The sequence below is a fragment of the Protopterus annectens genome, chromosome 3.part1, assembly GCF_019279795.1.
Source record: "Protopterus annectens isolate FY-2018-M chromosome 3.part1, PAN1.0, whole genome shotgun sequence".
Taxonomy (NCBI): Eukaryota; Metazoa; Chordata; order Ceratodontiformes; family Protopteridae; genus Protopterus; species Protopterus annectens.
The window spans coordinates 1,406,344,134-1,406,369,458 of NC_056732.1; the positions used below are offsets into that span (position 1 = coordinate 1,406,344,134).

General features: G+C 40.8%; 1 protein-coding gene across 15 annotated transcripts in view; it reads right to left on the reverse strand.

Moving 5' to 3' along the window:
• The window catches only part of SCRIB (scribble planar cell polarity protein), a 2,800,411-nt gene that overhangs the window by 416,952 nt on the left and 2,358,134 nt on the right, over positions 1–25,325 (reverse strand). For all 15 annotated transcript variants that reach the window (XM_044067477.1, XM_044067487.1, XM_044067486.1 and 12 more), the window contains one exon: positions 5,466–5,555. In XM_044067477.1, the coding sequence (XP_043923412.1) occupies positions 5,466–5,555 (90 nt within the window). The remainder of the gene's footprint in view (positions 1–5,465; positions 5,556–25,325) is intronic.

Below are 25,325 nucleotides of genomic sequence, written 5' to 3' on the forward strand. Positions count from 1 at the left end.
TAATTATCAGAGACTGAAGTTCTTTCTTGATGATGGAGTCTTGAGAATTTGTCTTACTGGAACTCATTTCAGACTGATAAACTGACAGGAAAATTTCCAAAGTAATTTCTGACAGGAATATTATTAAGATTTCCTTTCTTTTTTAGATATAGTTCAAGAACTATATAAAACAAACATATTTAGAAAGAAAATTACTTCAAAAATTAATTTTTTAAGTAATTAATTCCTGTCAATGTAATGAAATTGGTGGAGCTGAAGAAATCTGCTGCTATCCTGTGTTCATCCTTGGCCACGCCCCCTGTCAGAGACATCTTCTGACAGCACGAGTCACACTTCTTAAAGCCTGAGACTTTTGAGTCCTTAGACATGTCTAAGAAAGAAGTGTAACCACACAAACACACACACACCGATTACACTTAGAAATTAATTTAAACTAAATTAAATTAAGTTAGACAAATAAATCCCTATAAACACAGTTACTCACTACTAGGATGGGAGGGACTGGGCCTAAGGCCCAAGGGAAAATTTTTTGGTGAGTTTTAGGAAAAGGGGAAAAAAATTACTGGGAATGGGAAGGGACTACTCACAATATAAAACTATTTAGAAAAACTAACTTAAAAAGGGGAAAAAAGCTAAGAAAAAACTAGTTTCTTTTCAAAAACTAACCTGAGCCGGTAGGAACGCACCTCGATCGCTGTAGCGGCAAACGAGATCTGGGGAGTTACCGCCTAGCATTGTGGGATATAGGGGAGCCTCGAGCCGGTGGAACTAGCTCTTGAGCTTTTAGAGTGGCCGAGTCGGAGCCGAGGGTCGGCTCCGAACCCATCCAGGAAGAATGAAGGCGAGATAGACAACTTAACATCACTGCATTTCCTAAAATGATAAATCGGGGGCATTTTGAGGTATCCTTAATCATTCTATTAATAGATAAGTAGTAGAACAATGACCAGGTCCTTCTCTACACCTGAAACAGAGTGGCCATGGTTTTCCTAATTAAAATTCCTAGCAAACAGGCTCCTCAGAAAATAGGCCACAGAGCTACTGGGAAAACCTGGTAAACAAAAACACAAAAATGCATCAATAAATACAACACAACAAAAACAAGACCTAAAGACTGTGGTTGATATTTTCTTGATTATATCAATGCTTTATTATTTTAGTTGCTTTCCTTAATTCATCACTCCTTCAGAATACAATGAACCACACTGCCCCGTTACCCCCCCCCCCCAGCAATCACATGGCTCACTGTCTCACTACTTCAGTTTTCCTTAATGATAACTATAGTTATTCATTGCTGGATGCCTCAAAATTCACCAGTTTTAGTTTGGGATGGAAAGAAAAACTGCTGATCATGCTATCATATCATTGGCCGGCTAGGATATATTCTTAACCCAATTTTTTAGCATTTTTTTCCCCTTTACGGAGATGATGCATGATTTAATTATTTATTTGCAGTTGGTTTACCAGGATAGTCCACTGGGCCAAGATGAACCCATTTTCAATGGAGTCCTGGGGAGAAAAGCTCCAGAAACAAGGTTACAATAGGTTTTAGATAAGATTACAATATTTACAAATTATACAGTTTAGAGCATAACAGTTCAGGTAGTACATACTGGTGACGAACAATACAGATGATACATACTAGAAAAGGAAACATGTCAATAGAAAAACTGAGAAGCCATTATATCATAGGAAGCTAGCAAATAGGAAACAAAATAATATTTTTTTTATAATTAGCTTACTAAGTACAAGGGGGAATGTATGAGTTAGGAGAGGCAGAAACAAGGAAGTTCCCAGAAAGGAGGGGGAAAGCGAGAAAGCCAGTGTAGATTATGATGGATGGGTACAGAAGCATTCCCACTGGGATAGTAGATGAGAGTGAAGAGATTTTTTGAATATAAAGTGGTTGAAAGTGGTACGAATGGATGGAGGTAGGGAGTTCCAAAGACGTGCTGGACCATAGGATAGGAGATTTTTACCTGGGGGACGAGTTGGTTTGTACAATTCTATTAGGTTTTGGTTATTATAGCAATAACCCACGCCTGGGTGTGGGTAATGCTGGATTTACCCAGGGTTGGCGTGGTTTGGTCCCGAGGGTGAAGCCCGAGGGACCAAACAAAGCCAACCGTGGGTAAATACAGCATTACCCACACCCAGAAGTGGGTTATTGCTATTATACCATGACATTATTTAAGAAAAGAAACTATTACTTTTCTTAAATAATGGCATAGTATAATGCCTGTTTACTGCCCTTCCGCAGATGTCTGGCATCCGCCGCAGTTCTGATGTACTGCGCACCTGCGCAGTACATTAGAGCTGTGGGCAAAAGCAACGGAGAAAGCAAGATCTCCGTTGCTTTTTTTTACTGTTTTCGCTATGTTAAATGAGTTTAACATAGCAAGACAGTTTTAAAATAACAAGAAACGCCAAAGTGGTAAGAAACACCAATAAACTTCAAAATACGGAAAACACAGGAACAAGTTGTTAATGTCCTGGGGTTTATTCAACGCTCCAAGTATACAGCAGTAGCAGCAAAAATGCAGTCACGCGTTTACAGAATGCTGCAACGAAAACGCAATGGATTTTGAAAAGCGTTAATGTGGATGTGTATTGTGACTGCATTTTTGCTGCTACTGCTGTATACATGGAGCGTTGAATAAACCCCAGGACATTAACAACTTGTTCCTGTGTTTGACGTATTTTGAAGTTTATCAGTTTTAAAATAAGCAACGGAGATGTCCGTTGCTTATTTTAAAACTGTCTCGCTATGTTAAACCCATTTAACATAGCGAAATAGTAAAAAAAGCAACGGAGATCTTGCTTTCTCCGTTGCTTTTTTTTGTAAAACCTGTCTCGCTATGTTAAATGGGTTTAGCATAGCGAGACAGTTTTAAAATAAGCAACGGAGATCTCCGTTGCTTATTTTAAAGCTGTCTCGCTATGTTAAACCCATTTAACATAGCGAGACAGTGTTTTAAAAGTAGAGTTATACCAATGGAAAAAAGTCTGGGCGACCGGACCTTTTTCCATTAGTATAACTCGATTTACAATGTGCACGCTGGCCAATCAGCGTGCACGTTTTGGGGGGGGGTCATGGTATAATAGATATGAGTACTCTGTTGGGAAGGTGCATTTTAAAGGCAGAGAAAAGGTTTGAAAATGAGCCTGTGTGCAAGAGTAAGTTGAGAATAGATTAGTTGGTTGGATAGTTCTAGCCATTTTAGTTTGTGGAGAGAAGAACAGTGGTGGGTAGATACCTTATGGCTGGTAGCAAACTTGGCGATTTTGTTGTAGCAAGAGGAAAGTTGTGTTTTAAGGGAAGATTGTAGGTTAGTTAGGAGTGGGGCTCCATAGAGAAGAGAGGGGATAAGGAATGAGGTGGAGAGAGTGATTTTAGTGGAGGGTGTAAGGTAACGATTTTATCGGCAGAGCATGCCTAGTTTTTGATGAGTTTTTTTGATATTTAGTTGAATGTGGGAGTTGAATTTAAGCTGACTGTCAATTTGAACCCCAAGTAACTTAGCCTCTGGCACCAATTCCAAGGATGTGTTGTTATGGCTAGTGATTGAAAAAGTGTTTGTATTGATAGAGATGAGTTTAAGATGGAGTAAATACCATTCATTTGGTTTTAGAGGCATTAAGTGCTAGGTGGTTTTCTTTCATCCATTGTTCGGTGATTGAGAATGCATCTTGTGTAAGCTTTTGGAGTACTGGGATGGATGTGGCAGAACAGATAATAGTTGAATCATCTGCATATTGGATGATATTAGAGAAAGGGATAGAACTATGGACGTCATTTATGAATATATTAAATATGAGAGGACCCAGTATGGAACCTTGGGGAACTCCAGTTGGGGTATTAAGGAGTAAGGAGGTGGCCTTTTTCTATTTTACTGCTTGATATCTATTAGATAAGTAACTAGAGAACCAGTTCAGCGAGGAAGGACATAAGTTAAGCTGAGAGAGTTTATTTATTAGTAGTTTGTGACAGATAGTGTCAAAGGCTTTTGAGAGGTCAAGTAGGAGGGTAGAAACAATATGACCAGAGTCCCGGGCTTTATTTATAGTTTCTAAAAAGGAGAGGAGGGCTGTCATAGTGCTATGACCGGGTCTAAAACCATGCTGAGTTGGAGTTAGCAGGTGACTGTCTAAGAGATAAGGTAGGAGTTGTAGATGGATACACTTTTCTAGGAGTTCAGAGATGGTAGACAGGATAGCGATGGGACGGAAGTTTGTAGTATTGTTATTATTGGCACCTTTACATAAAGGTATGATAAAAGCCTTTTTCCAAATTTGGGGTACTATGCTTTCTTGGATAGAGCAGTTGATTAGAATACTAATGGGGTAGGCAATGGCTTCTGCAGCTATGCTAAGAAAGTATGAAGGAATATTGTCTGGGGCATTAGAGCATGGCTTCAGTTTCTGGAGGAGTTTTTTTATGGTAGATGTGGGTATAGGTTTTAGTGAGAAAGGTGAGGAAAGGGGAGAGAGGGTATTATAGAGGGTAGTGATAATGGAGAGGAAGTGAGAGTGGTGGTGGGAGTGGAGGGAAGAGTGTTAGTAGAGGAGGATGGGGGTGAAGTGGAGGGTGTGGTGATGTTAGAGAATGAAGAGGTTAGTTTGGAAATAGAATTAATGAAAAAAGAGTTAAATTGTGTAGCTAAGTCTATGTCAGGAGCATTGGGGTCTGGGCTGGGGTTGACTGTTTTGCCGGGATTGATAAGGGTAGAGATTCCTTTCCAGAATTTCTGAGGGTTTGTTTTATTATTATTTTGGAGTATGGAGAAGTAATTTTGTCGATCAGTGATGATAAGCTTTTTTACTTTGTTTCTAAGCGTTTTGTATTCATTATAGATGAGGGGAGACCTATTTTTCTGGTAGAGTGTCTAGACTTTATCTCTGTGTTGCATGGCTGTTCGTGTGTTTTTGGTTAGCTAGGGGGTGGTTTTAGTTTTATTCTTTTAGACCTTAAAGGAGCATGGTAGTCTAGAAGGTTTAAGAAGGTTGAGTTGAAGTGGGCCACAGCATTATCTAGAGGTAGAGTTTTTAGAGTGTTCCGGTTAATTACTTTTAGGGAGTCAGTGAAAGCTATTGGGTTGAAGTTTTTTTGGTTGCGGGTAGTGACATAATTATGTGTTCTCTGTAAAGGTGTAGGGAGTCGATATGTGAAGGTGGGTAGGTGATCACTAAGGGGGTCTGGAAGTATACCACTATCAGAGAAATAATGAGGGTGAGAGACTAAAATCCAGTCTAGAATGCTACCATTTGAAAGGGTTTTTGAGGGGCGAGTAATGGAGTTAATTAACTGTGAGAAGTTATAAAGGTTGATATTAAGCGGGTGACACCAACTAATCTCATATTAATGCAAAAAGGTAACTGCAGTGTTACTGGGCTAACACAATCTTCATGAATCTAAGAATAAAATGAATGCCTTCATTGTAACCTTGAATTCTTTTCCACCTTACCCAGACATGGAATTAGGCCTCTGTTCAACTTTAATCCCATCTTCAATGGAATTCCTCTGAGAATCTCCTCTGCCATCCACCGGGGACATCCTGAAAAAGTACATTGAGCTCAGATCAGACATGTGGCTCTCCAGATCAAGTAATTACTTTTTACGTCTTACTCTTTTAAGTTTACAAATGATTACAACATGGGACCTCTATTAAAAGAAACAATACTGTAAGAATTATTGCACCATTGCACCATGTGTACAGTAAACACAAAGCACTTAAAAAAACGGTAGTACAGCACATCCTAACACTTCTATACATACAACAGAAAGCAAAACTTAGTAAACCACAAAAATGTTAGTTACACAAAATCCAACAATTCACAATTCTCAAACAGTACCTCATCAGCAAGAAATCTTATACAAATACAACTTCCTTTGAACTGGTAGGCAGCGCTAAACATTATTACCCATGCCTTAGAACGATGCACTCTTATCTAGGAGCGAGCGATACAATCTACTCTCAGTTCTTTAGTGAAAACAGGATTTAGGGAAAAAAATAATACACTGAAAATAAATCTGTAAGGGCTGACAGTCACACACAGGGAGACTAATCCTCGACAAATGTTGCCATTTACCCCCCCCCCCGCCCATGATGCAGAGGGATAAAAGCCATAACTGCAATCCATATGACTCGTATTCAATTAGTAGACGAAGAAGCTGGAGAGAGTGGGACAAGGGGATGGGAGTGAGTGGCATATGGCTCACCCATCATGGGGGAAGGGAGGTGGGTTAGCTTGTCACTTGGTCAGCAGCTAGTGAGAACTCTGGGTGGTACAGCCAGCAGAGTCTGGGCCAGATGGATGTGTTGCCATGGCACAGTTGCTGAGGTTAGGGTACAACCACACAGAAAATCTCATGCTCCTCCTCCAAAAGAATGTCAGTGCTAGCATCGGGGCAGTGGAAGAGCCCATGACAACTGCTTGGACAACAGCCCCACAATCAGCTCTCTGCTCATGAGAGAACAAATAGGCTAATCACACCCCCCCCCAGCTTGTGCCTGGGGCAGCTGTCTCCTTCACCCTAGTCTCACTGCAGTACTGTTTCTCTCACAAAAAATTCACCCATTCATCACTTAGGACTGTGTAAATGTTCAAAGCATTCAGAATATCTATCAATTTATTAAGCAGCTCTCTGTACCACAGTCTACACCCCTATCCATACATTGCTCCACACGTTTTCCTCTTATCCTTAACTGCTCTCACTACATTAATCCCCTACAAACCTTCAAACTCCTTGAAGTTTCTGTTGCTTGCAGTCCTCACTTTTTAACACTTATATTAAAGCCAGCTCATTAAACCAAATTAGTAAGTCTCTTTCGGTGACTATCAACTTTATTAGCTCTACCACCAATATTCCTCTGTATGTCTTCCTGTCTAACCATCTGCCCTTTAATATATTGTACACCCCCCTCTAATCACTCCCATATATTGTATTAGGAATGGTTTCCATCTAGGGTGATGGTTGGGGTTCAATACCCCCTACATTTTAAGCCTTGTTGCTTTGCAATATGTTAAAATGTGAGGGACCCCCAACCCTCCTGCTTCTGTTTATAATATTCCATGCTACCCAAAGGTTTTCTTCCACCCATATACACTGTGTGCGCTTTTTACCCAATTTACTAAAAAAAAAAAAAAAAAAAAAAAAAAAAAAAAAAATCATCTTAAGAAACTAAATCCTTAGATGTGAACAAACCCAATGGCAGAACAAATCACTGGACTGTCCAAACTCTCTCTGTCACATCTAGGCAAATATTCTTCCATTTCTCATATGGGTATTTTACTTTTAAAATACTCACTCACTGTTAAAGACAATGACTCTTTCAGTGTGGGTCTCACTGTCAGTTCCAAGTACAGTGGTACCTTGGTAATTGTCGGCCTCAAAACACATCGAATTTGGTATTTGTTGCATTTTGAACAGAAAATATCATCTTGGTACTAGTCATTTCCTTCGTACTTGTTGTGCCTTCTAGAACTGGTCCGCTGTATACTTTCTTGTGTTTGCTTGCTATTCTTTGTGCAAATAAGTACAGTACTGTACAATCATGGATCCTAAGAAGGCTAGTGACAACACCCAACAGAAATGAAAATTAGTTAGAACCACGATAGAGCATAAAAAAGAGATAATCGAGAAATATGAGAGTGGTATCTGCATGTCTGATCTCGCTATACAATACTGAATACCAAAAATAACCATCTCCAACATTGTGAAAACTAAAGAGGCCATCAAAGCAGCTGGTGTTGCTAAAGGAGTGAAAGCTGTAACCAAACAAAGATCACAGACACTAGAGGAAGTGGAAACATTGTTGTTGATTTGGGTAAAATGAAAAACAGTTAGCTGGTGATAGTATTTCACAGGCCATGAATTTGTGAAAATGCAAAAGTGCTGCATGCTGATCTGATAAAAAAAAACAAGCCTGGAACAAGTGCTGACAACACTGAAGTGTTTAAAGCCAGTCAAGGGTGGTTTGAAAACTTTTAAAGAGAGAAGTGGCATACCTAGTGTGGTGCAACATGGAGAAGCACCTAGTGCCAACAAAGAAGCTGCTAATGAATTTGCTCAGGAGTTTAAGAAATATGCAAAGGCTGTGGGTTTTATTCCCCCACAAGTGTTCAATTGTGATGAGACAGGCTTGTTCTGGAAAGAAATGCCTAGCAGGACCTATATCACTCGAGAGGAGAAGGCATTACTAGGGCACAAGCCAATGAAAGGCAAACTAACTTTGTTGTGTGGGAATGTAAGTGGGGATTTAAAGCGTAAGCCTCTGCTAGTCTACCACACTGAAAACCCATGAGTTTTCAAGAAAAATAATGTGATAAAACAAGTTAAATGTGATGTGGAAGGCTAATAGTAAAGCTTGGGTCACCAGGCATTTCTTCACAGAGTAGATGAAGTATTTAGCCCATCTGTGAAAAAATATTTACTGAAGAGTTGCCTTTGAAGGCTCTGCTTGTTTTGGACAATGCTCCTGCTCACCCTCCAGGCTTGCAGGACAACTTATTGGAGGAGTTTAACTACATATCACAGTGAGGTTCTTGTCTCCTAACACAACTCCTCTGGTCCAACAGGTCATCTTTAATTTTAATAAACTGCACACAAGGGCACTTTTCCAGAGGTGCTTTGAAGTGAACTCTGATACAGAGTTGACCCTGAAAGAATTCTGGAAAAAACATTTTGATATCTTCCACTGCCTAAACCTTATTGATAAGGCCTGAGGGGGGGTCTCTCTCTCTCTCACAGGACCCTGAACTCTGTCTGGAAGAAACTGTGGCCAGAAGCTGCAACTCCGAGGGACTTTGAAGGCTTTGAGACTCAGCCTAGGCCTCCAGGTATTATGGAGGAAATTGTGACTATAGGGCAGTCCTCAATGCACATGATGTGGAAGAGTTAGTTAAGGAGCATAAAAAAGAGCTCAGCATGGAGGAACTGCAGGAGCTTCAGAGGGAGCAACAACAGATAGTGGCTGAGGAACAGTCTTCACAGTGAGGAGAAGGTAAGGGGGAATTGTCCCCAGTTCATTAATCAAGGAAATGTGCACAAAATGGCTGGAAGTGCAAAATTTTAAGGAAAAATATCACCCTGACAAAGCTCCAACAAGCTACAATGTTAATTTGTTCAATGACCAAACAATGTCCCACTTTAGAGGCATCTTGAAATGCAGGCAAAAACAAGCATCATTGGATAGGTTTCTAGTGAAAATGAAACCGGGTGAGTCTCAAGCAGGGTTCAGTGGTGATAAGTGACAGAAAGAGAAAGAACCCCTGAAGGGCAGCTGACCGGAGTTTTTATGGAAGGGGACTCTCCTTCCAAACAATAACATCTGTTCTCACCACACCATCCCTTTTTATGTCATCAAAGCTATACAAACGTAAAATTTAAAGTTGTACTGTTTACTAGTGAACTTATACTGTACCTACTGTTTATTAGTGAATTTATACTGTACTGTTTAAAAAGTGAAGTCACACTGTTTAAAAGAGAACTTATACCGTTTATTAGTGAACTTATACTGTTTATTAGTAAAATAAAACTCCATTAATGTACATTCTGCCTTATAAAATGTGGATTTTCTAGGGGTCTGGAACACATTAATTCAATGTACATTATTCCTTATGGGAAAATTTGTTTGGTATTCATCGTTTTTGCCACTCAAGTTGTCTTCTGGAATGAATTAATGACAAGTACCAAGGTACCACCGTAAACCAGATGACTAGAGACACTAAGGTAGTCATTTTTGCACAATCTGTTACTAGATGAACAGTTACTCCTTATGGATTTAGTTTTTTGTGCATCTTATATCTAGCAATTCTTCCGTATCAACAAAAATTCCAGATATATTACTTAAAAAGTTGTTCCAGGATGTGTCAAAGAAGAAAGTCATCTCTGTATAGTGCCAAACTGTGAGTAAATGCCTACTTCTTATATAATCCTCACTTGTCTCCCTCCAACCCACTTGCCAAGGGTTCAAGGTAAACAGCAAATAGAAGAGGGGAAAGATAAAACCCTTGTCTACTGCCTAAAAACTTTTGGAAAGTCTTTTCCTTATCTTTATTTAATAGTGTTGTGACAATATAACAAAAACATCTTATTACATGCACCCACCACTCAGGAAAGCTCATCACTCCTATGACTTCAAATAAATACTGCACCTAATCTTGCAATCAACAATGTTTTTTTTTTTTGAAATTCTACAATGTTTCATGTTATTCAGCCAACAGGATAAAAAGATGACTTCTTCTGGGGCATTCTCCCACATTCCTCACATTTTAGTCATTTTAGTTTAACATACAGGTATGGCATATTTTTATCAACTAGAGAACTTGTAGATGACAAAGAGTTTAATTCATTTATTTAGTAAGGGAAAAGGGCAAGAGTTACGTGACTTGCCCCACAGAACACAGTAGTCTGATCTGAAGGGGTATTTTAAATCTACATCATTAAGGCTCGCATAAATAACTCAAGCAGAAGATTAAAAATATCGGCATAGAAAAAGGATGATGAAAAGGGGGGGGGGGGGTCAACAACCAGGAGACTATGATCTTAGATGCAAGTCCTCACAGAGAATAGCAACAACTACACAGAATATTATATTCAAAATAGCAGAAAGTATTCTCAGAAAAATCCAATACAGGAATACAGAAAGGAGATTTTACAGTAGGCATGTCTGCAAGTAGGGGGTATAGAAAAGCAATGGGGGACTGGAATTTATTGGAGGAACTTGGCAAAGGAACCAAGATAATGAGCCTAAGCAGGAGTTCAAACTACAGGATAGAGACTGCTTTTTGTATCACAGATTGATAATATTGTACAGGCAAAGAGAAATGGAAGGTGGATTATTAAGTGAACTTCCAGCTGTTGTAGAGTTTTTAGCTAAGCCTACAAAAGAAAAGTGCAGTTACAAAAGTGATACTTAGTAGGACACACAATACTGCATAGCAAGTATAACAGTCAACCAAAGAACGTTATAAAAGTTTGGGAAAAGAGAAAAAAAAGGCAATTTACAAAGGAATAATAGGAAGAAATATGTTGGGCTCCCAAGTATGCAAAATAGTCCAGAAGGCTTAGGCATTTTTATAACCCAAGCAGATGTCATAGGTGTTTTCCTCTAGTAGATAGCAAATGATGGAGACATGTTTTTTGCAATGTACAGAGTTGGCAGATTTAAAAAATATTGCTATAGAATACTTTGATAGAAATATTGGGGGTACAAATGGTAATCAATAAGAAAATGTTTCTTCTGAGAAGGGATATAGGATCTACACTGCCTAGACAATGTAAAGCCTTACTATTGGCTGCCAAAAAGGCAATTACTAGAAAATAAAAAATCTATATCAAATGCAAGAAAAGTGGGTTTTTTTGGTTTGTTTATCCCCCACAATTGACCATCACCAGAATCAAATGCTTCTCCTTGTTTACCAGGTCTCAACACACTTACTGCAATAAGGGTTAGAACTAGTGAAGAGATCAAGATGTCTTGGGTCTATTTTGTACTAATCTAGGGGTGCTGTCCTACATTTTCTCCCACCCTGTGTGCATGTGTAATGGACAAACCACGCTGACCAGCGCCTCACTTCGGCAAGGAGATGTTGGGAATTTGGCCCGCTCAGCTCAACAAGCACAATGCGGTTGCTTCCCCAGCCTTCACTAGGGAACAATAACCACTCTGTGTGCCCCTCCCAGGTTGGGCATACCTGTAGTTGACTGCCTGCATCTCAGACAATGGAGCTGCTAATTGAAACCAGGTTGCCTGCATTACAGGCATAGCTTTATCCTTCTAGGCCAAGATGCAAATAAAGGGTTGGGAGGGTGGCCTAATGGTTAAAGTGTTTGCCTTGCAAACACAATGTGCAGGGTTTGAGTCTCACAAAGGACAATTGGCTAGGCTTAAAATAGCTCGAAAGGGCAGTTAGCTTAAAACTAATCTAAGAACCTAATCTATAAATGCAACAAAAGTTTTCAACATTGTAAAGAAGGTAAAAGAACTGGAGGGTAGGATCTCTAGAAAAGGGAAGGCACAAATTTATTAAAAATAAATGTACTTTGTGGGAACAATACATGCAGAATAATTTTCATAAGCAAGAGGAATGTCATTTAAGGAAAGGCAGAAACTCAGCAATTTACATATTTTATTTTGAATTTGTTTACTGGGGAAACATACTCACAAGTGAGGAGAGTGTGTTGAGCAGATGGAACGAGTACTTTGAGGGGTTGATGAATGAAGAGAATGAGAGGGAGAGAAGGTTGGATAATGTGGGGATAGTGAATCATGAAGTGCAAGGAGGAAGTAAGGACAGCTATGAAGAGGATGAAGAATAGAAAGGCTGTTGGCCCAGATGACATACCTGTGGAAGCATGGAGGTGTTTAGGTGAAATGGCAGTGGAGCTTTTAACCAGATTGTTTAATGAAATCTTGGAAAGTGAGAGGATGCCTGAGGAATGGAGAAAAAGTGTTTTGGTACCAATTAATAAGGATGATGTGCAGAGCTGTAGTAACTACAGAGCGATTAAACTGATCAGTTACAGCATGAAGTTATGGGAAAGAGTAGTGGAAGCTAGGTTAAGAAGGGATGTGATGATTAGTGATCAACAGTATGTTTTCATGCCGGGAAAGAGCACTACAGGCGTGATGTCTGCTCTGAGAGTGTTGATGGAGAAGTACAGAGAAGGTCAGAAGGAGTTGCATTGTGTTTTTGTAGACTTACAGAAAGCATATGACAGGGTGCCTACAGAGGAGTTGTGGTATTGTATGAGGAAATTGGGAGTGTCAGAGAAGTATGTAAGACTGGTACAGGATATGTACGAGGGTAGTGTGACAGCGGTGAGGTCTGCAGTGGGAGTGACAGATGCATTTAAGGTGGAAGTGGGATTACATCAAGGATCAGCTCTGAGCCCGTTCTTATTTGCAATGGTGATGGACAGGTTGACAGACGAGATCAGACAGGAGTCCCCGTGGACTATGATGTGTGCAGATGACATTGTGATCTGTAGAGAGAGTAGGGAACAGGTGGAGGAGACCCTGGAGAGATGGAGATGCTCTAGAGAGAAGAGGAATGAAGGTCAGCAGGACTAAGACAGAATATGTGTGTGTGAATGAGAGGGAGGATAGAGGAATGGTGACGATGCAAGGAGTAGAGGTGGCGAAGGTGGATGAGTTTAAATACTTGGGATCAACAGTTCAGAGCAATGATGAGTGTGGAAGAGAGGTGAAGAAGAGAGTACAGGCAGGATGGAGTGGGTGAAGAAGAGTGTCAGGAGTGATTTGTGACAGACAAGTACCAGTAAGAGTGAAAGGGAAGGTCTACAAGAGGGTAGTGAGACCAGCTATGCTATATGGGTTGGAGACAGTGGTATTGACAAAAAGGCAGGAGTTAGAGCTGGATGTGGCAGAGTTAAAAATGTTAAGATTTGCACTGGATGTGACGAGAGTGGACAGGATCAGGAATAAGTATATTAGAAGGTCAGTCCAGGTTGGAAGGTTTGGAAACAAAGTCAGAGAGGCAAGATTACGTTGGTTTGGATATGTGCTGAGGAGGGATGTTGAGTATATTGGGAAAAGGGTACTAAGGATGATGCTACCAGGTAAAAGGAAGAGAGGAAGGCCTAAGATAAGGTTTATGGATGTGGTGAGAGAGGACATGCAGGTGGTTGGTGTGACAGAGCAAGATTCAGAGGACAGGAAGAAATGGAAACAGATGATTCGCTGTGGCGACCCCTAACGGGAACAGCTGAAATAAGATGATGATTTTGAATGTGTTTACTGTGGTAGAGCACTGATCCCACTGGACCGATTTCAGTCTCAGACCTGGGAAAACCAATAGATAATAAATATAATGTTAGAGTGAATGAAAATTGTTCAAAAGAACACATATATGTCAACTGCATAACAACAATGAAAAGCATTCTAATGGTTTGTTTTCAGTTCTCTTAATGTATGTAAACTCAGGTTGCAGTTTAAAATGTCAAGATTTAACAACAATGTTAAAAAATTATTTCTCCACTATAGCCTTCTCTCCAAGTCTGAGCTCTCACTCAGCAATAGCTGATACCCTGCATTTCTATAGCAATCCCCGACTTCTATTTCTTTAGTTACTGGTTTTGTAACTATCAATAATATCAATCTTACTAAGACTTTATATTAGTCATGTTATGACTACAATTGTAAATGAGCATAAATACACTATTTGACAACTAAATCCTGCAACTAAACATCCTCTCTAGCATTTTTGTAGGTCATACATAAAAGTCTCCAGTCCAGGACATGACCAGAACACGCATAATTCCCAAGTCTCCAAGTTCTCCACTTGCACATCAATAACTACTGTCCACCACTAGAAACATTTTCTGGAGCCTACCTGGGGTGTAGAAATATTAATGCAGGCACTTCATGCAAACATTCAGATTTCCTTTGTAGTATGTCTAGGTACTAAGCATTATTTTCCCCATTCTAATGTCATTACTCAGTTTTCCCCAATCCTGTTTCCATCTCTCTGATTTTAGTTTCTTTCTGCCTTGGTAAATCTTACACACCTTGCTCACAAACTTTGTTCAAGCCTCCTGAAGTTCTGGGCTTAGTTAGGAAGTGTGCAAATTCTAAGGACTCTCCTTATTTCTTAGCAATATCTTGATTTAGATCAGCTTTAAGGTCCATGTATGACAATCAAAACGAGAATTTCCTCTTTAGTAGCATAACTAAATATGCTTAAGAATTATTTTTCATTAACCCAGTAGCTCCTACTACAAATGGGACTATGTATCACTGCTTTAACGTCTGTTTGTAAGTCTTGATATTTTATAAATGTATTTCTTTCAGATCATAAGACAATGTAGTTTCTGGGTGTAGCAATCAAAGCTATTTCTGTAGCACCAAAACTAATGTTTATCCATATTTTCCTTAAGAAACAATTGAAGTGAATCTTCTGGGGGGGGAGGCTTGTCCCTTGATCTATGCAAGATCCTGACACAGTCATCTAAAATGCTGTCCCTGCAATCCTGTGTTTCTGTAGCTACTTCCAAAATAAAACCTGAGGCACAAAATGAGAAAACATATCTCATTCACACTCCAGTTTTTGTTAGCCATTCCACAAAGTAGACACTCTGGTCCCTTGCTCTTTTACAAGCCATGTAAGAGATAAGGAACATAACAATCACATAGTTAAATCATTAGCCTACTGAACAGTTTAGGCTATATTTTACTTGGCTACTCAAAAGCAGTCTATTTCAATCTTCAAATTAGTTTCATAAAAAAATTTAAAAATGGCTACATAACTATGGTCTTGCTTTTAATGCACCAAACAAAAACACTGAGCTTTTCATAAAAATGTAGCAGTGAGACCATGGACTCTAGGTTTACAATACTAACCAGCAATTCTGATTAAAAGACTGTCCCAGCCATCAACATACTCTGTGTAATTCTTTTTGTTTAGGTCACTTTTATCCCACAAATTCACCACCATAACAGGAACAGACAAGCAGAAACTGAGGATGATGCTACTCAATGCTAGAAGTCTACATCTCAAAATGCACTCCCTCGAGGCAATCCTTAAAATGGAGAACATCGATATCTGTGCAGTGACCGAGACCTGGTTCAAGGCTCCAGACAGCAGCCCTGCATTACTAGGCTATAACTCATACCACACTTTTCGGCCACCTAACCTGGATCGGAAAACGAAAGGCAGAGAGGTGTGTCCACATTCATTAAGGATATCCACACCTCCAGGCTAGTTGCTCAGCATAATGCATCCGAGGTTATCCAAGTGCAACTAACTCTGGGCAAAACTGCAATCCAAATTTTAGCTTGCTACAGATCCCCCACCATGCCCTAGGATTCCCACTCCTCTTTTCTCGATATACTGGAAAATATTAGGGTTTAACCAAACACCCTAATAACGGGCGATTTCAACTACCCTACCATTAACTGGGAAAACTACTCATGTACCAACTCTTTTGCTCAACGCTTTCTGGAATTCATAAATTCCAATGCCCTGGATCAACTTATCCACACCCCCACCATGGGCAACAATATCCTAGACCTAGTCATTACCAGCATGAGTGACCGGTGTTCCTCACCTGAAGTCAGCTCCTCGTTGGTCAGATCTGACCATGAGCTAATCATCCTAGATATCCACATCCCGCACCCCCCCCCCCCCATTAAGGAAATCACAGTAAAAAATTTCTTCAACGTCAATTTCATGCTTAAGACATAAGTGGCGAACTTCATGACACCCATGCAGATGGACAATACAGTTATGACTACTGAATCCCTCACAGATGCACTCTATAAGCACTTACATGAGTGCATGGATCGTGCCATCTCAAACAGAACCAAGATGCTATCCTCCAAAAAATGGAAGCAAATTTGGTGGTGGTCCCCTGCCATAAACAAACTCTTCAACAGAATAAAAAACTGTTGCAAAAGAGAGTAAAATCCCATGAGTGGAGGAGTTCCCTGGTCAGCCTCAGTGAGAAGATGAGATCCCTTATAAGATCCTCCAAAGCTAGCTACAAAAACAAAATCGCCACTGATTCTACTGACAAACACAAAGCATTCTATAGCTATGTCAAGAATCTCAATGGCAACACCCAGATCTGCTCTGAGTTACAGCACAATGGCATGACAATTACAGAACCAACTGACATTGCCAACATCCTGGCAGATAGGTTCAGTGTTAAGTTTACCCCCCTCTCACCCCCTAAAGGGCCCATAACTAAACAAGAAGAATGCAGAGTCCCTGTAATCACAACTACGCAGGGAAAAGTTACACTCTCTAATGCCATAAACACAGCATCCATGGGACTGGACAACATCCCAGGCTGCGTTTTACACAAACTTCAGAACGAACTGGCTCCCCACCTAAGCACCATGTTCAATTATAGCCTCACATCAGGCTTTGTACCCACTGAATGGCATACAGCAACAGTTATCCCACTCCACAAAGGGGGAGCCACCACTGATCCCGGGAACTATCGCTCCATTAGCCTGACGAGCCTGGTCTGTAAGGCCATGGAACGTATCATCATGGAACTCATAAACAATGACATTGGTAACCTCCAAACTCTGGACCCCACCCAGTTCGGGTTTGTGAAAGGAAGAGCATGCCTCCTGAACCTGATTGACTTCTTTGAGGCAGTCACCAAAGCTGTAGATGAGGGTAAGGTGGTTCACACAGCCTATCTTGACCTAGCCAAGGCTTTCGACACCATCCCCCATTCTGGAATTATAGGTAAACTCACTACACTAGGTATAAATCCTTACATCACAAGATGGGTTGCCAACTGGCACACTGACAGAACCCATACTGTAAAAGTTGCAGACTCCAAATCTGACTTCAAACCAGTGACAAGTGTAGTACCACAGAGTTCAGTCCTGGGACCTCTCCTGTTTGATATCTACTTCTCTGAAGTACAGGCTAACACAGAAGGCCTTTGGCTAACGAAGTTTGCAGATGACTGCAAACTAGGAGCCATAGCCGAGTCCTCAAATGATGTGGACATCCTACAGAAGGGCCTCACTGAGACATATGCCTAGTGTCAGAGCCATGGCCTCAAGCTCAATGCCAAAAAGTGCATTGTCATCCCCTTTGGTAAAAAACTCTGTACCCATGAACTACCACACAGGCAGCAGTCTACTTAACGCCAAATGTGTGATAAGAGACCTGGGGACCCAGGTGGACAGTAGTCTCTCCTTTGATAATCACATCGCCACAGTAGTCAGGAAATCCTTCTACATGGCACACCTCATAGGTTCATAGGTTTATACTAGGCTATCTGCCCTAAGGCATTTATAAGCCTAGCCCAAATTTTTGTGGCTTACGCCACCCCTTATATGAAAAAATACTGTGCCCATTAGTTTGTTGTGCCTCTGTCCAGCAGTGACACAGAGATGATTCCCAGGATAAACCTCCGATCTCCCATCCACAGGTCAAGATTTCTCTTGAACAGAGCCAGCGAGGTGCTCTGCCTCACATGGATTGGGATTTTATTCCACAGCATAGGGAGTCTCTGAGTGATAAATCTATCCCTCCAGCACATCCTATTTATATCCGTGCTAAGGTTTAAGTCGCTTGCTCTAGTGGTTTTGGTGGATTTGGATTTTTTGAGGTGGAGCATGTCCATTAATTCCGGGTTGGACATGGCCTTGTATGTCAGGCACATGTCACCTCTGAGCAGACGGTATGCAACTGAATAGAGCTGGAGTTTCTTCAATCTGGCAGTATATGACATATTTTGGAGTCCCTTTATCCTTTTGGTGAGGAACTTTTGGGGTCTCTCCAATTGCTGCAGATGTCGGGTGAGATACATCCCGAATGGGGCATTGTACTCGATCATTGGTCTGATAAGTGAAGAGTACAGGGGAACAATGACCTCACTAGATCTGGATGTGAATCCCTTCATGAACAGGTGGGCAATGTAGAAGGTCTTTCTAACCACTTTAGCAACGTGAGTGTCAAAAGAAAGGCCACTGTCAACCTGGGTCCCCATGTCCCTGATAACCTCTTCTGTGCTTAGTGGATTGCCACCTATATGGTAGCTTGGGGTTACCTTGTTTTTCCCGAAGGGTATGACTATACATTTTTGGCGTTTAACTTCAGGCCATGGCTCTGGCACCAGCTATCTGTTTCCGTGAGTCCCTTCTGAAGGATATCCGTGTCCGATGCACTTTCCACTATGGCCCAGTTTGCAGTCGCCTGCAAACTTTGTCAGCCAAAGTCCTCCCATGTTGGCCTTTACTTCTGAGAAGTAGATGCCGAACAATAGGGGGCCAAGGACCGAGCCCTGTGGGACACCACTTGTGACCGGCTTGGAGTCTGACATAGCGCCAGCAACTCTAACCCTGTGGGTTCTGTCCTTAAGCCAGTTTGCAACCCATCTTGTGACATATGGGTTTACATTTAAGCTGGTAAGTTTTTCTACAATGCCCGAGTGGGGTATTGTGTCTAAGGCCTTTGCAAGGTCAAGGTAGGCTGTATGGACTGCCTTTCCCTCATCAATGGCCTTGGTGACTGTTTCGAAGAAGTCGACCAAGTTCAAAAGGCATGATCTGCCCTTGACTAAGCCAAACTGGGTCGGGTCCAATGTCTGCAAGTCCCCTATATCTTTGTTTATGAGCTCCATTATGATCCTCTCCATAGCTTTGCAGACTAGACTTGTTAAGCTTATGGGGCGGTAATTACCAGGGTCCATAGAGGCAACGCCTTTGTGGAGTGGGACCACAGTTGCCGTACGCCACTCCTTGGGCACGTATCCTGTGGTAAGGCTGAGATTAAACAGCTGCCTTATGTGCGGGTTTAATTCCTCATTTAGCTTGTGTAGCACACAGCCGGGGACACCATCCAGTCCCATTGATGCTGTGTTTTTAGCTTTAGAGAGAGCAGCTTTCACCTGCGCATTTGAGATGTCTGGGAGGCTACACTCTGCTGGGATAGTTATCTCTCCTTTAGGGGGGGAGAGGGGGGTGAAATTTGCACTGAACCTGTCTACCAGTATGTTGGCAATGTCTGTGGGTTCAGTGATTTTTGTATCATTTTGGACTAATTCTGAGCATATCTGGGAGTTTCCACCCAGGTTCCTAACATAGCTGAAAAAGGCCTTATGACTGTCCTTTGAATCCATGGCAATTTTTCTCTCAAAATTGGCCTTAGTTGATTTTATGAGTGCTCGTATTTTTTTTTACTAATAATGATCAGGGGTGACTTCCCTTTTATGGATTTTGTTCTATCATGTAATAGCTTTCTCCTCTTATTGCAAAGTTTGTTAATGGCTGGGGTCCACCAGACTGGACGTTTGCCCTTTGTGGAAAGAGTCTTGGTTTTATTTGGGATTGCCTGATCCATGCAGTCCTGGAGGTGTTCATAGAAGGCATTTGTAAGGGCTTCCGCAGCTTTGGTTGTGGTTTCCACTGGCTCAGGGGCCTTGAAGGATACCACACCAGTCTTGAGTAGTGTGAAGTTTGCTTTAGAGAAGTTCTTCACTGTGGTCTTTTGTTTGGGGTGGGGCGGGATGTGGATTTCCAGTGAGATTAGTTTATGATCAGATCTCACCAATGAGGGATATACTTCCGGTGTGGAGCATTTTGTCCCCATGTTTGTGATGATGAGATCTAGTATATTTTCTCCTTTCGTGGGAACAGTGACTAGCTGTTCCATGGCATTTGAATTTATGAACTCCAGGAACCATTGGGCTAGAAAGTTAGGGCTTGAGTAATGTTCCCAGTCTATATTCGGGTAGTTGAAGTCACCCAATATGATGGTGTTTGGAGATACATTTATACCCTCCAGTGTCTTCAGGGAGGCTGTGTGGGGTTCCTGAGTTTGAGAGGGTGGCCTGTAGCATGCTACAATTTGTAGAGCAGTTTTGCCTATGGTTAGTTGCACCTGGATGGTTTCCGTCACAAAAGGGTTCTCATCTAGGAAAAAAGAGGTCATTGTTCCCCTCTACTCGACACTCAGACCCATTACAAAATACAATGCCCCTTTTGGAATGTACCTCACAAGACATCTGCACCAGCTGGAAATGCCACAGAAGTACCTCACAAAGAGGATTACTGGCCTCAAACAGATTCCCTACACTGACCGTCTCAAATAACTCCAGCTTTACTCCATAGCATATCGCCTACTCCGAAGTGATCTCTGCCTAACATATAAAGCTATGTCAAACCCAGAGCTGTTGGACATGCTACACCTAAAGAAATCCCAATCCCTCCGAGCTACACCCTCTAGGGTCCTAAACCTTGTCAGCACAATAAACAGGACATGCTGGAGGGTTAGATTCCTGTCCCAGAGACTTCCCATACTCTGGAACAAGCTACCCATCTATGTCAAGCAAAGTTCCTCATTAGCACTCTTCAAGAAAAATCTTGATAAGTGGATGGGAAATAGGAAATACACTCCTGGGATCACTTCTGTGGCTCTGCTTGACAGGGGCACAGGAAAATAACTTTTTTTGAGTGGCGTAAGCCAGGGAACCTTGTTGGCTAGGCTTACTTAGGCCCTTGGGCTGATAGCCTAGTACCTACCTATGAGCATGACTGCCAACCATCTGTCAATCATGTACACAACTGGCTCATTCATTCCACTATGAACAGTCAGCCAGCCCTGGAAGGCCATCATCCAGGCAGCCATCAAGGAATTTTATGTGCCCTAACTCCCCAGTAACTGCATCAGTCCTGATGTCTGGGTGCTTCACAACTCGTGCATAATATATGCTTAGTTCTGAACATGCCCTTAACCTTGACTAAAGCAGTGACATACTGCTTGCTTGGCATATGTTCTGGCGCTCTGTAACTTCTGGACATGATGGATGGCCTCCACTATGCGATAGGGAAGTGGCTTGATCTGCTACAGCGCTATCTCAAGCTAAGGGAACCAAATGTTGCTGTTAACTCCAATTTTTTCTGGTCTGCTCCTCTAGCTCCAATCCTGGGCCATCTGGACCACAGTTATGACTATTCATCCTGCCATGAAGTCTGCACTTTGGAGTCAACGATCAGTTTTTCTTTACCAACAACTGATACATTTGGTTTAGATAAAAAGTCAGTTACACTGAAAATTAATCAGATATTTTCTGTTCATTGCAAAGTCAAGCATATTAAGACCATTACTGCTAAAAGCATTACGACTTCTCCTTTATGCTTTCCATATCCTCACTCATTTTACTCTTCCCAGCTTTCATCACTTAAAACAAAATTATTAATGGACAGCTAGGTCTGTTGCAGAATATTCCTTTGCAATGCATTGTTGACCCTTTCTTTACTTAAAAAGTGTTCTGAACTCAACCAACATACAAACAGTACAACTGAGGTTTACTGCTGTAACCCTTACCTGCCAAACAAATGCACTACAAACCAGGATCTTGCTTGAATGGTATCAACCCATAAAGAACTTCCTTTCAGAAGAGTCATTCCCTCTAACTTAAAATCATTTGGAAAATGCTAATGTATTTCTAGATGTTGTCTCTCTAAACTACAAAATAATCTCCCATTATTATTATGGGCTATGAACCTATCCCTCCAGTATGTTCTGTTAATTGTGGTAATGAGGTTGAGGTCTCTGGAGTGTGTGGTGCGGAGGGATTGGGAATTCTTTAGATGTAGCATTTCTAACCGAGCTGGGTCAGACATGGCTTTGTAAGTCAAGCAGAGATTGCTTCTTAGTAGACAATATGAGACAGAGAATAGCTGGAGTTTTTTTGAGTCTGCCCATGCAGGACACAAGTCCTAGGATCCTCTTTGTGAGGTACTTTTGTGGCCTTTCCAGCTGTTGCAGGTGTCTAGTGTGGTATATGGCAAATGGGGCATTATACTCTACGACTGGCCTAATGAGGGAAGAGTAGTGAGAGATGATGACCTCTTTCTTCCTGGAAGCAAAACCTTTGGTAATGAGATGTGCCACATAGAAGGACTTTCTGACCACAGTGACAATGTGATGGTCGAAGGAGAGGTTGCTGTCAACTTGTCAAAGAAGACTTCTTTTTCAGTTTTCATAGTACTGCTGTTAAATATAAAAATTCTTTGAAATTAGGAACCAAGTTCAATTTCCAATTTTTGTAATAACTTTTCTAGCAACTGCCAAGACCGCCCAAAACATTTTTTGCTCTTTGACTTTTACAGATACAGGAAGTGGAACATTCATTATTACTGATCTTGTTAAACAATTATTAGATCATAGCTCCTTAAAAAAGTACTTATCTCTTCCCAATATGCATTTAATTTTTCACAGTCTATAAATGTGTAGCCAATCAACTTTTACATCTTTACTACATTTCCAACAAACTGAAGAAGTCATTTTACTAAACCTAGTGATTTTATAGGGTGTCACAAACATTCTATGTATATATTTCCACAAAAAACTTTCCAGTATAAACTTAAAGTTTGACTAACTGACTAAGTAACAAAGTTACCATGTACTGAGTCACTCAACCCACTACTATCTAAAAAGTTCCAGAATTTTGCATCAAAATTATTATTTACAATTAACTTAATCTAATTTGGACAAACTTCCTTTGTAGGCCAACCTACCTTTGGTAATAGCATTCATATAATGGGGGAATGGTGTTCTGTTCCTCTTCATTCCCATTATCCACAAATTCAATTAATTTCTTACTAATGAATATTAAATGGTTAGCAGATTCATCCAACTTTTATTGTTTCATCAAATATTCTGGGGATTTAGCTTCTCCTTCTTCAAAGCAAACAGAGCATAACACTAATCCATTTCTTTCTAGTAAATGGATTTGAATATTCTTTGGAGTTTCCTTAATGTCCATTAGAACAGCAGCACTCATCCATCTACCTGCAACAAACTACTGGAAACTTCAACGAGGTGTCTTTATTCCTCCCACAGTGAGGGTATCTGAAAGAGTCAGCCTCCTAGATCTGCTAGCTAAAGTGATTTTTATCTTGACTAATCCTTTACACTCATCAGTCCTGTCACCGTCTGGATCACAGGTGGAATACCAGACTTCACTTCAGCCCACTGGATGACCTCTGTTTTCACTTCCTTGAACAGGAGGATAAAGCTTTTTCCCAATGTTTCTCTTTCTGCTTCAAGAATTAGCTTATTCTTTCATCTAACTGCCTATGACCTCATAACAGTCCAGCACTCACCTGCATCTAATGGAGCACCACTTCCATCTCTGCACCACTTCAAAATTCAACTTCTTCTTGACCAGAAACAGTGCAAAACTGTCAGATGACAACTTACTAAGACATGATCTGACCTGGCAATTTGTGTAGAGGTTAAGACTCTGAGCTGTCTGCAAAGGACATGTGGTATACGGTTTGATTCCTTCATCCATCATTTGCCTACTGTGTGACCTTCAGCAAGTCACTTAACCAGACATGCTTGGTGGCAAATATGAATTTGGGCTAAGCTTCTCAATAGTTCCCTGGACTGCAAGTCTAGTAACAACTTAACATCCTGAGCACTGTGATCACTTTCTCTCGGTCATGGAATCGGAGAGGTCTTTGTCTCCCAATTACAACCTTCCAGGCCATTCTTCTGAGAGTTTTCACTTACTAAAATTACTCTTACAGCACTACTATTTTTGGCAGAAAAAAAAACAGTTATACCCTCTCTAGTAGCTGTCTCCTGCCCACTAAACGATTTTCCATATTTCCTGGGAATGTGATCAAAGAAACCGTAACTGCTCATCATAGCCTAATATGCTACATTTCCATGTCTGGCTCTTCAGAATGTAGCAAACCTTGAAGTTTGAGGTCTTGGAGATCAAGGATTATGTTCGCTACCAGGAAACAGTTCAGAATGTCACCAGTGGTGTCAAATGGAAAACTTTGTTAAATGGGCAAGTAACAATTGCTTAATCCCATGTAACTGCTGACTTCCTCTTCTAGTTATGTTATTTAGGGTTGTGGTATCACTCCAGTCAAGTCCATCTTTCTGCTGCTTCTATACCCTGGAAATCAGATGCAAATGAAGATGCAACACACATCATTACTGTGTACCAGAATATTTAACAAGTGAATTTTGCAAATAAAACCAGGGTTATGTATTCCCCTGGGAAGAACTCAATGTATTCAAATGCCTAATACTTCCTTCTTTTGAACCTCTATTTCTATGACTTCAGATATTTATCCTGGAAACCTTATATCTGATGGATATTACTACTACCATAAGTACAACTGAAATTTAGGCCTTGCAGTGTTAAGGAACTAAGAATCCTATTTAATTTTCCACAGGGACAGAATTTTACTCTGTATTAATCTTGATCAAACTCACTGCTGGTCATGGTCTGATATCAGAGATACAGGAACTTGATCCTCCACCTCCTAGACTGGTTCTACCTGGCAAATCTTTTCTGCTCCATTCTCATCAAGAACAGAAAGTGAAAGGTCTGTTCCTTGTGTGCACACACATCCTTCAATTAACATCTGTGAGAGAGTTTCTATGAAATAAAAAGAAAATGGCAGTCCAAATGGAAGATATCTGAATTTGTTAGATATTCACTGATGTTGAAAACTGTCCACAGTTGATCTTACTGATTTCAATGCACACACATCTGAAAATTCTGGTAGCCTTCCACCTAAAATGTTTTATATAAAAAATTCTCAGCAAAAATTCACTTGTCTTTTTTGTCTGGAAAAATATGCCAAATCTTCACTAGAATTTTTATACAATCTTTCCAAAATTTTGTTAAGGTCTTTGCAGCTGTAGACTAAAGGCCAAATCCTGGCTTGAAGACGGTCTAACAATACACTCAAGCTTTAAACCTCTAGGTCTTTGATTAGCGATGTGAAAAGCCATTTAAAATATAAAACTGGAACTGCCCCCTTTCTTAATTTTTCCAAAAGGTTTGGGTTTCT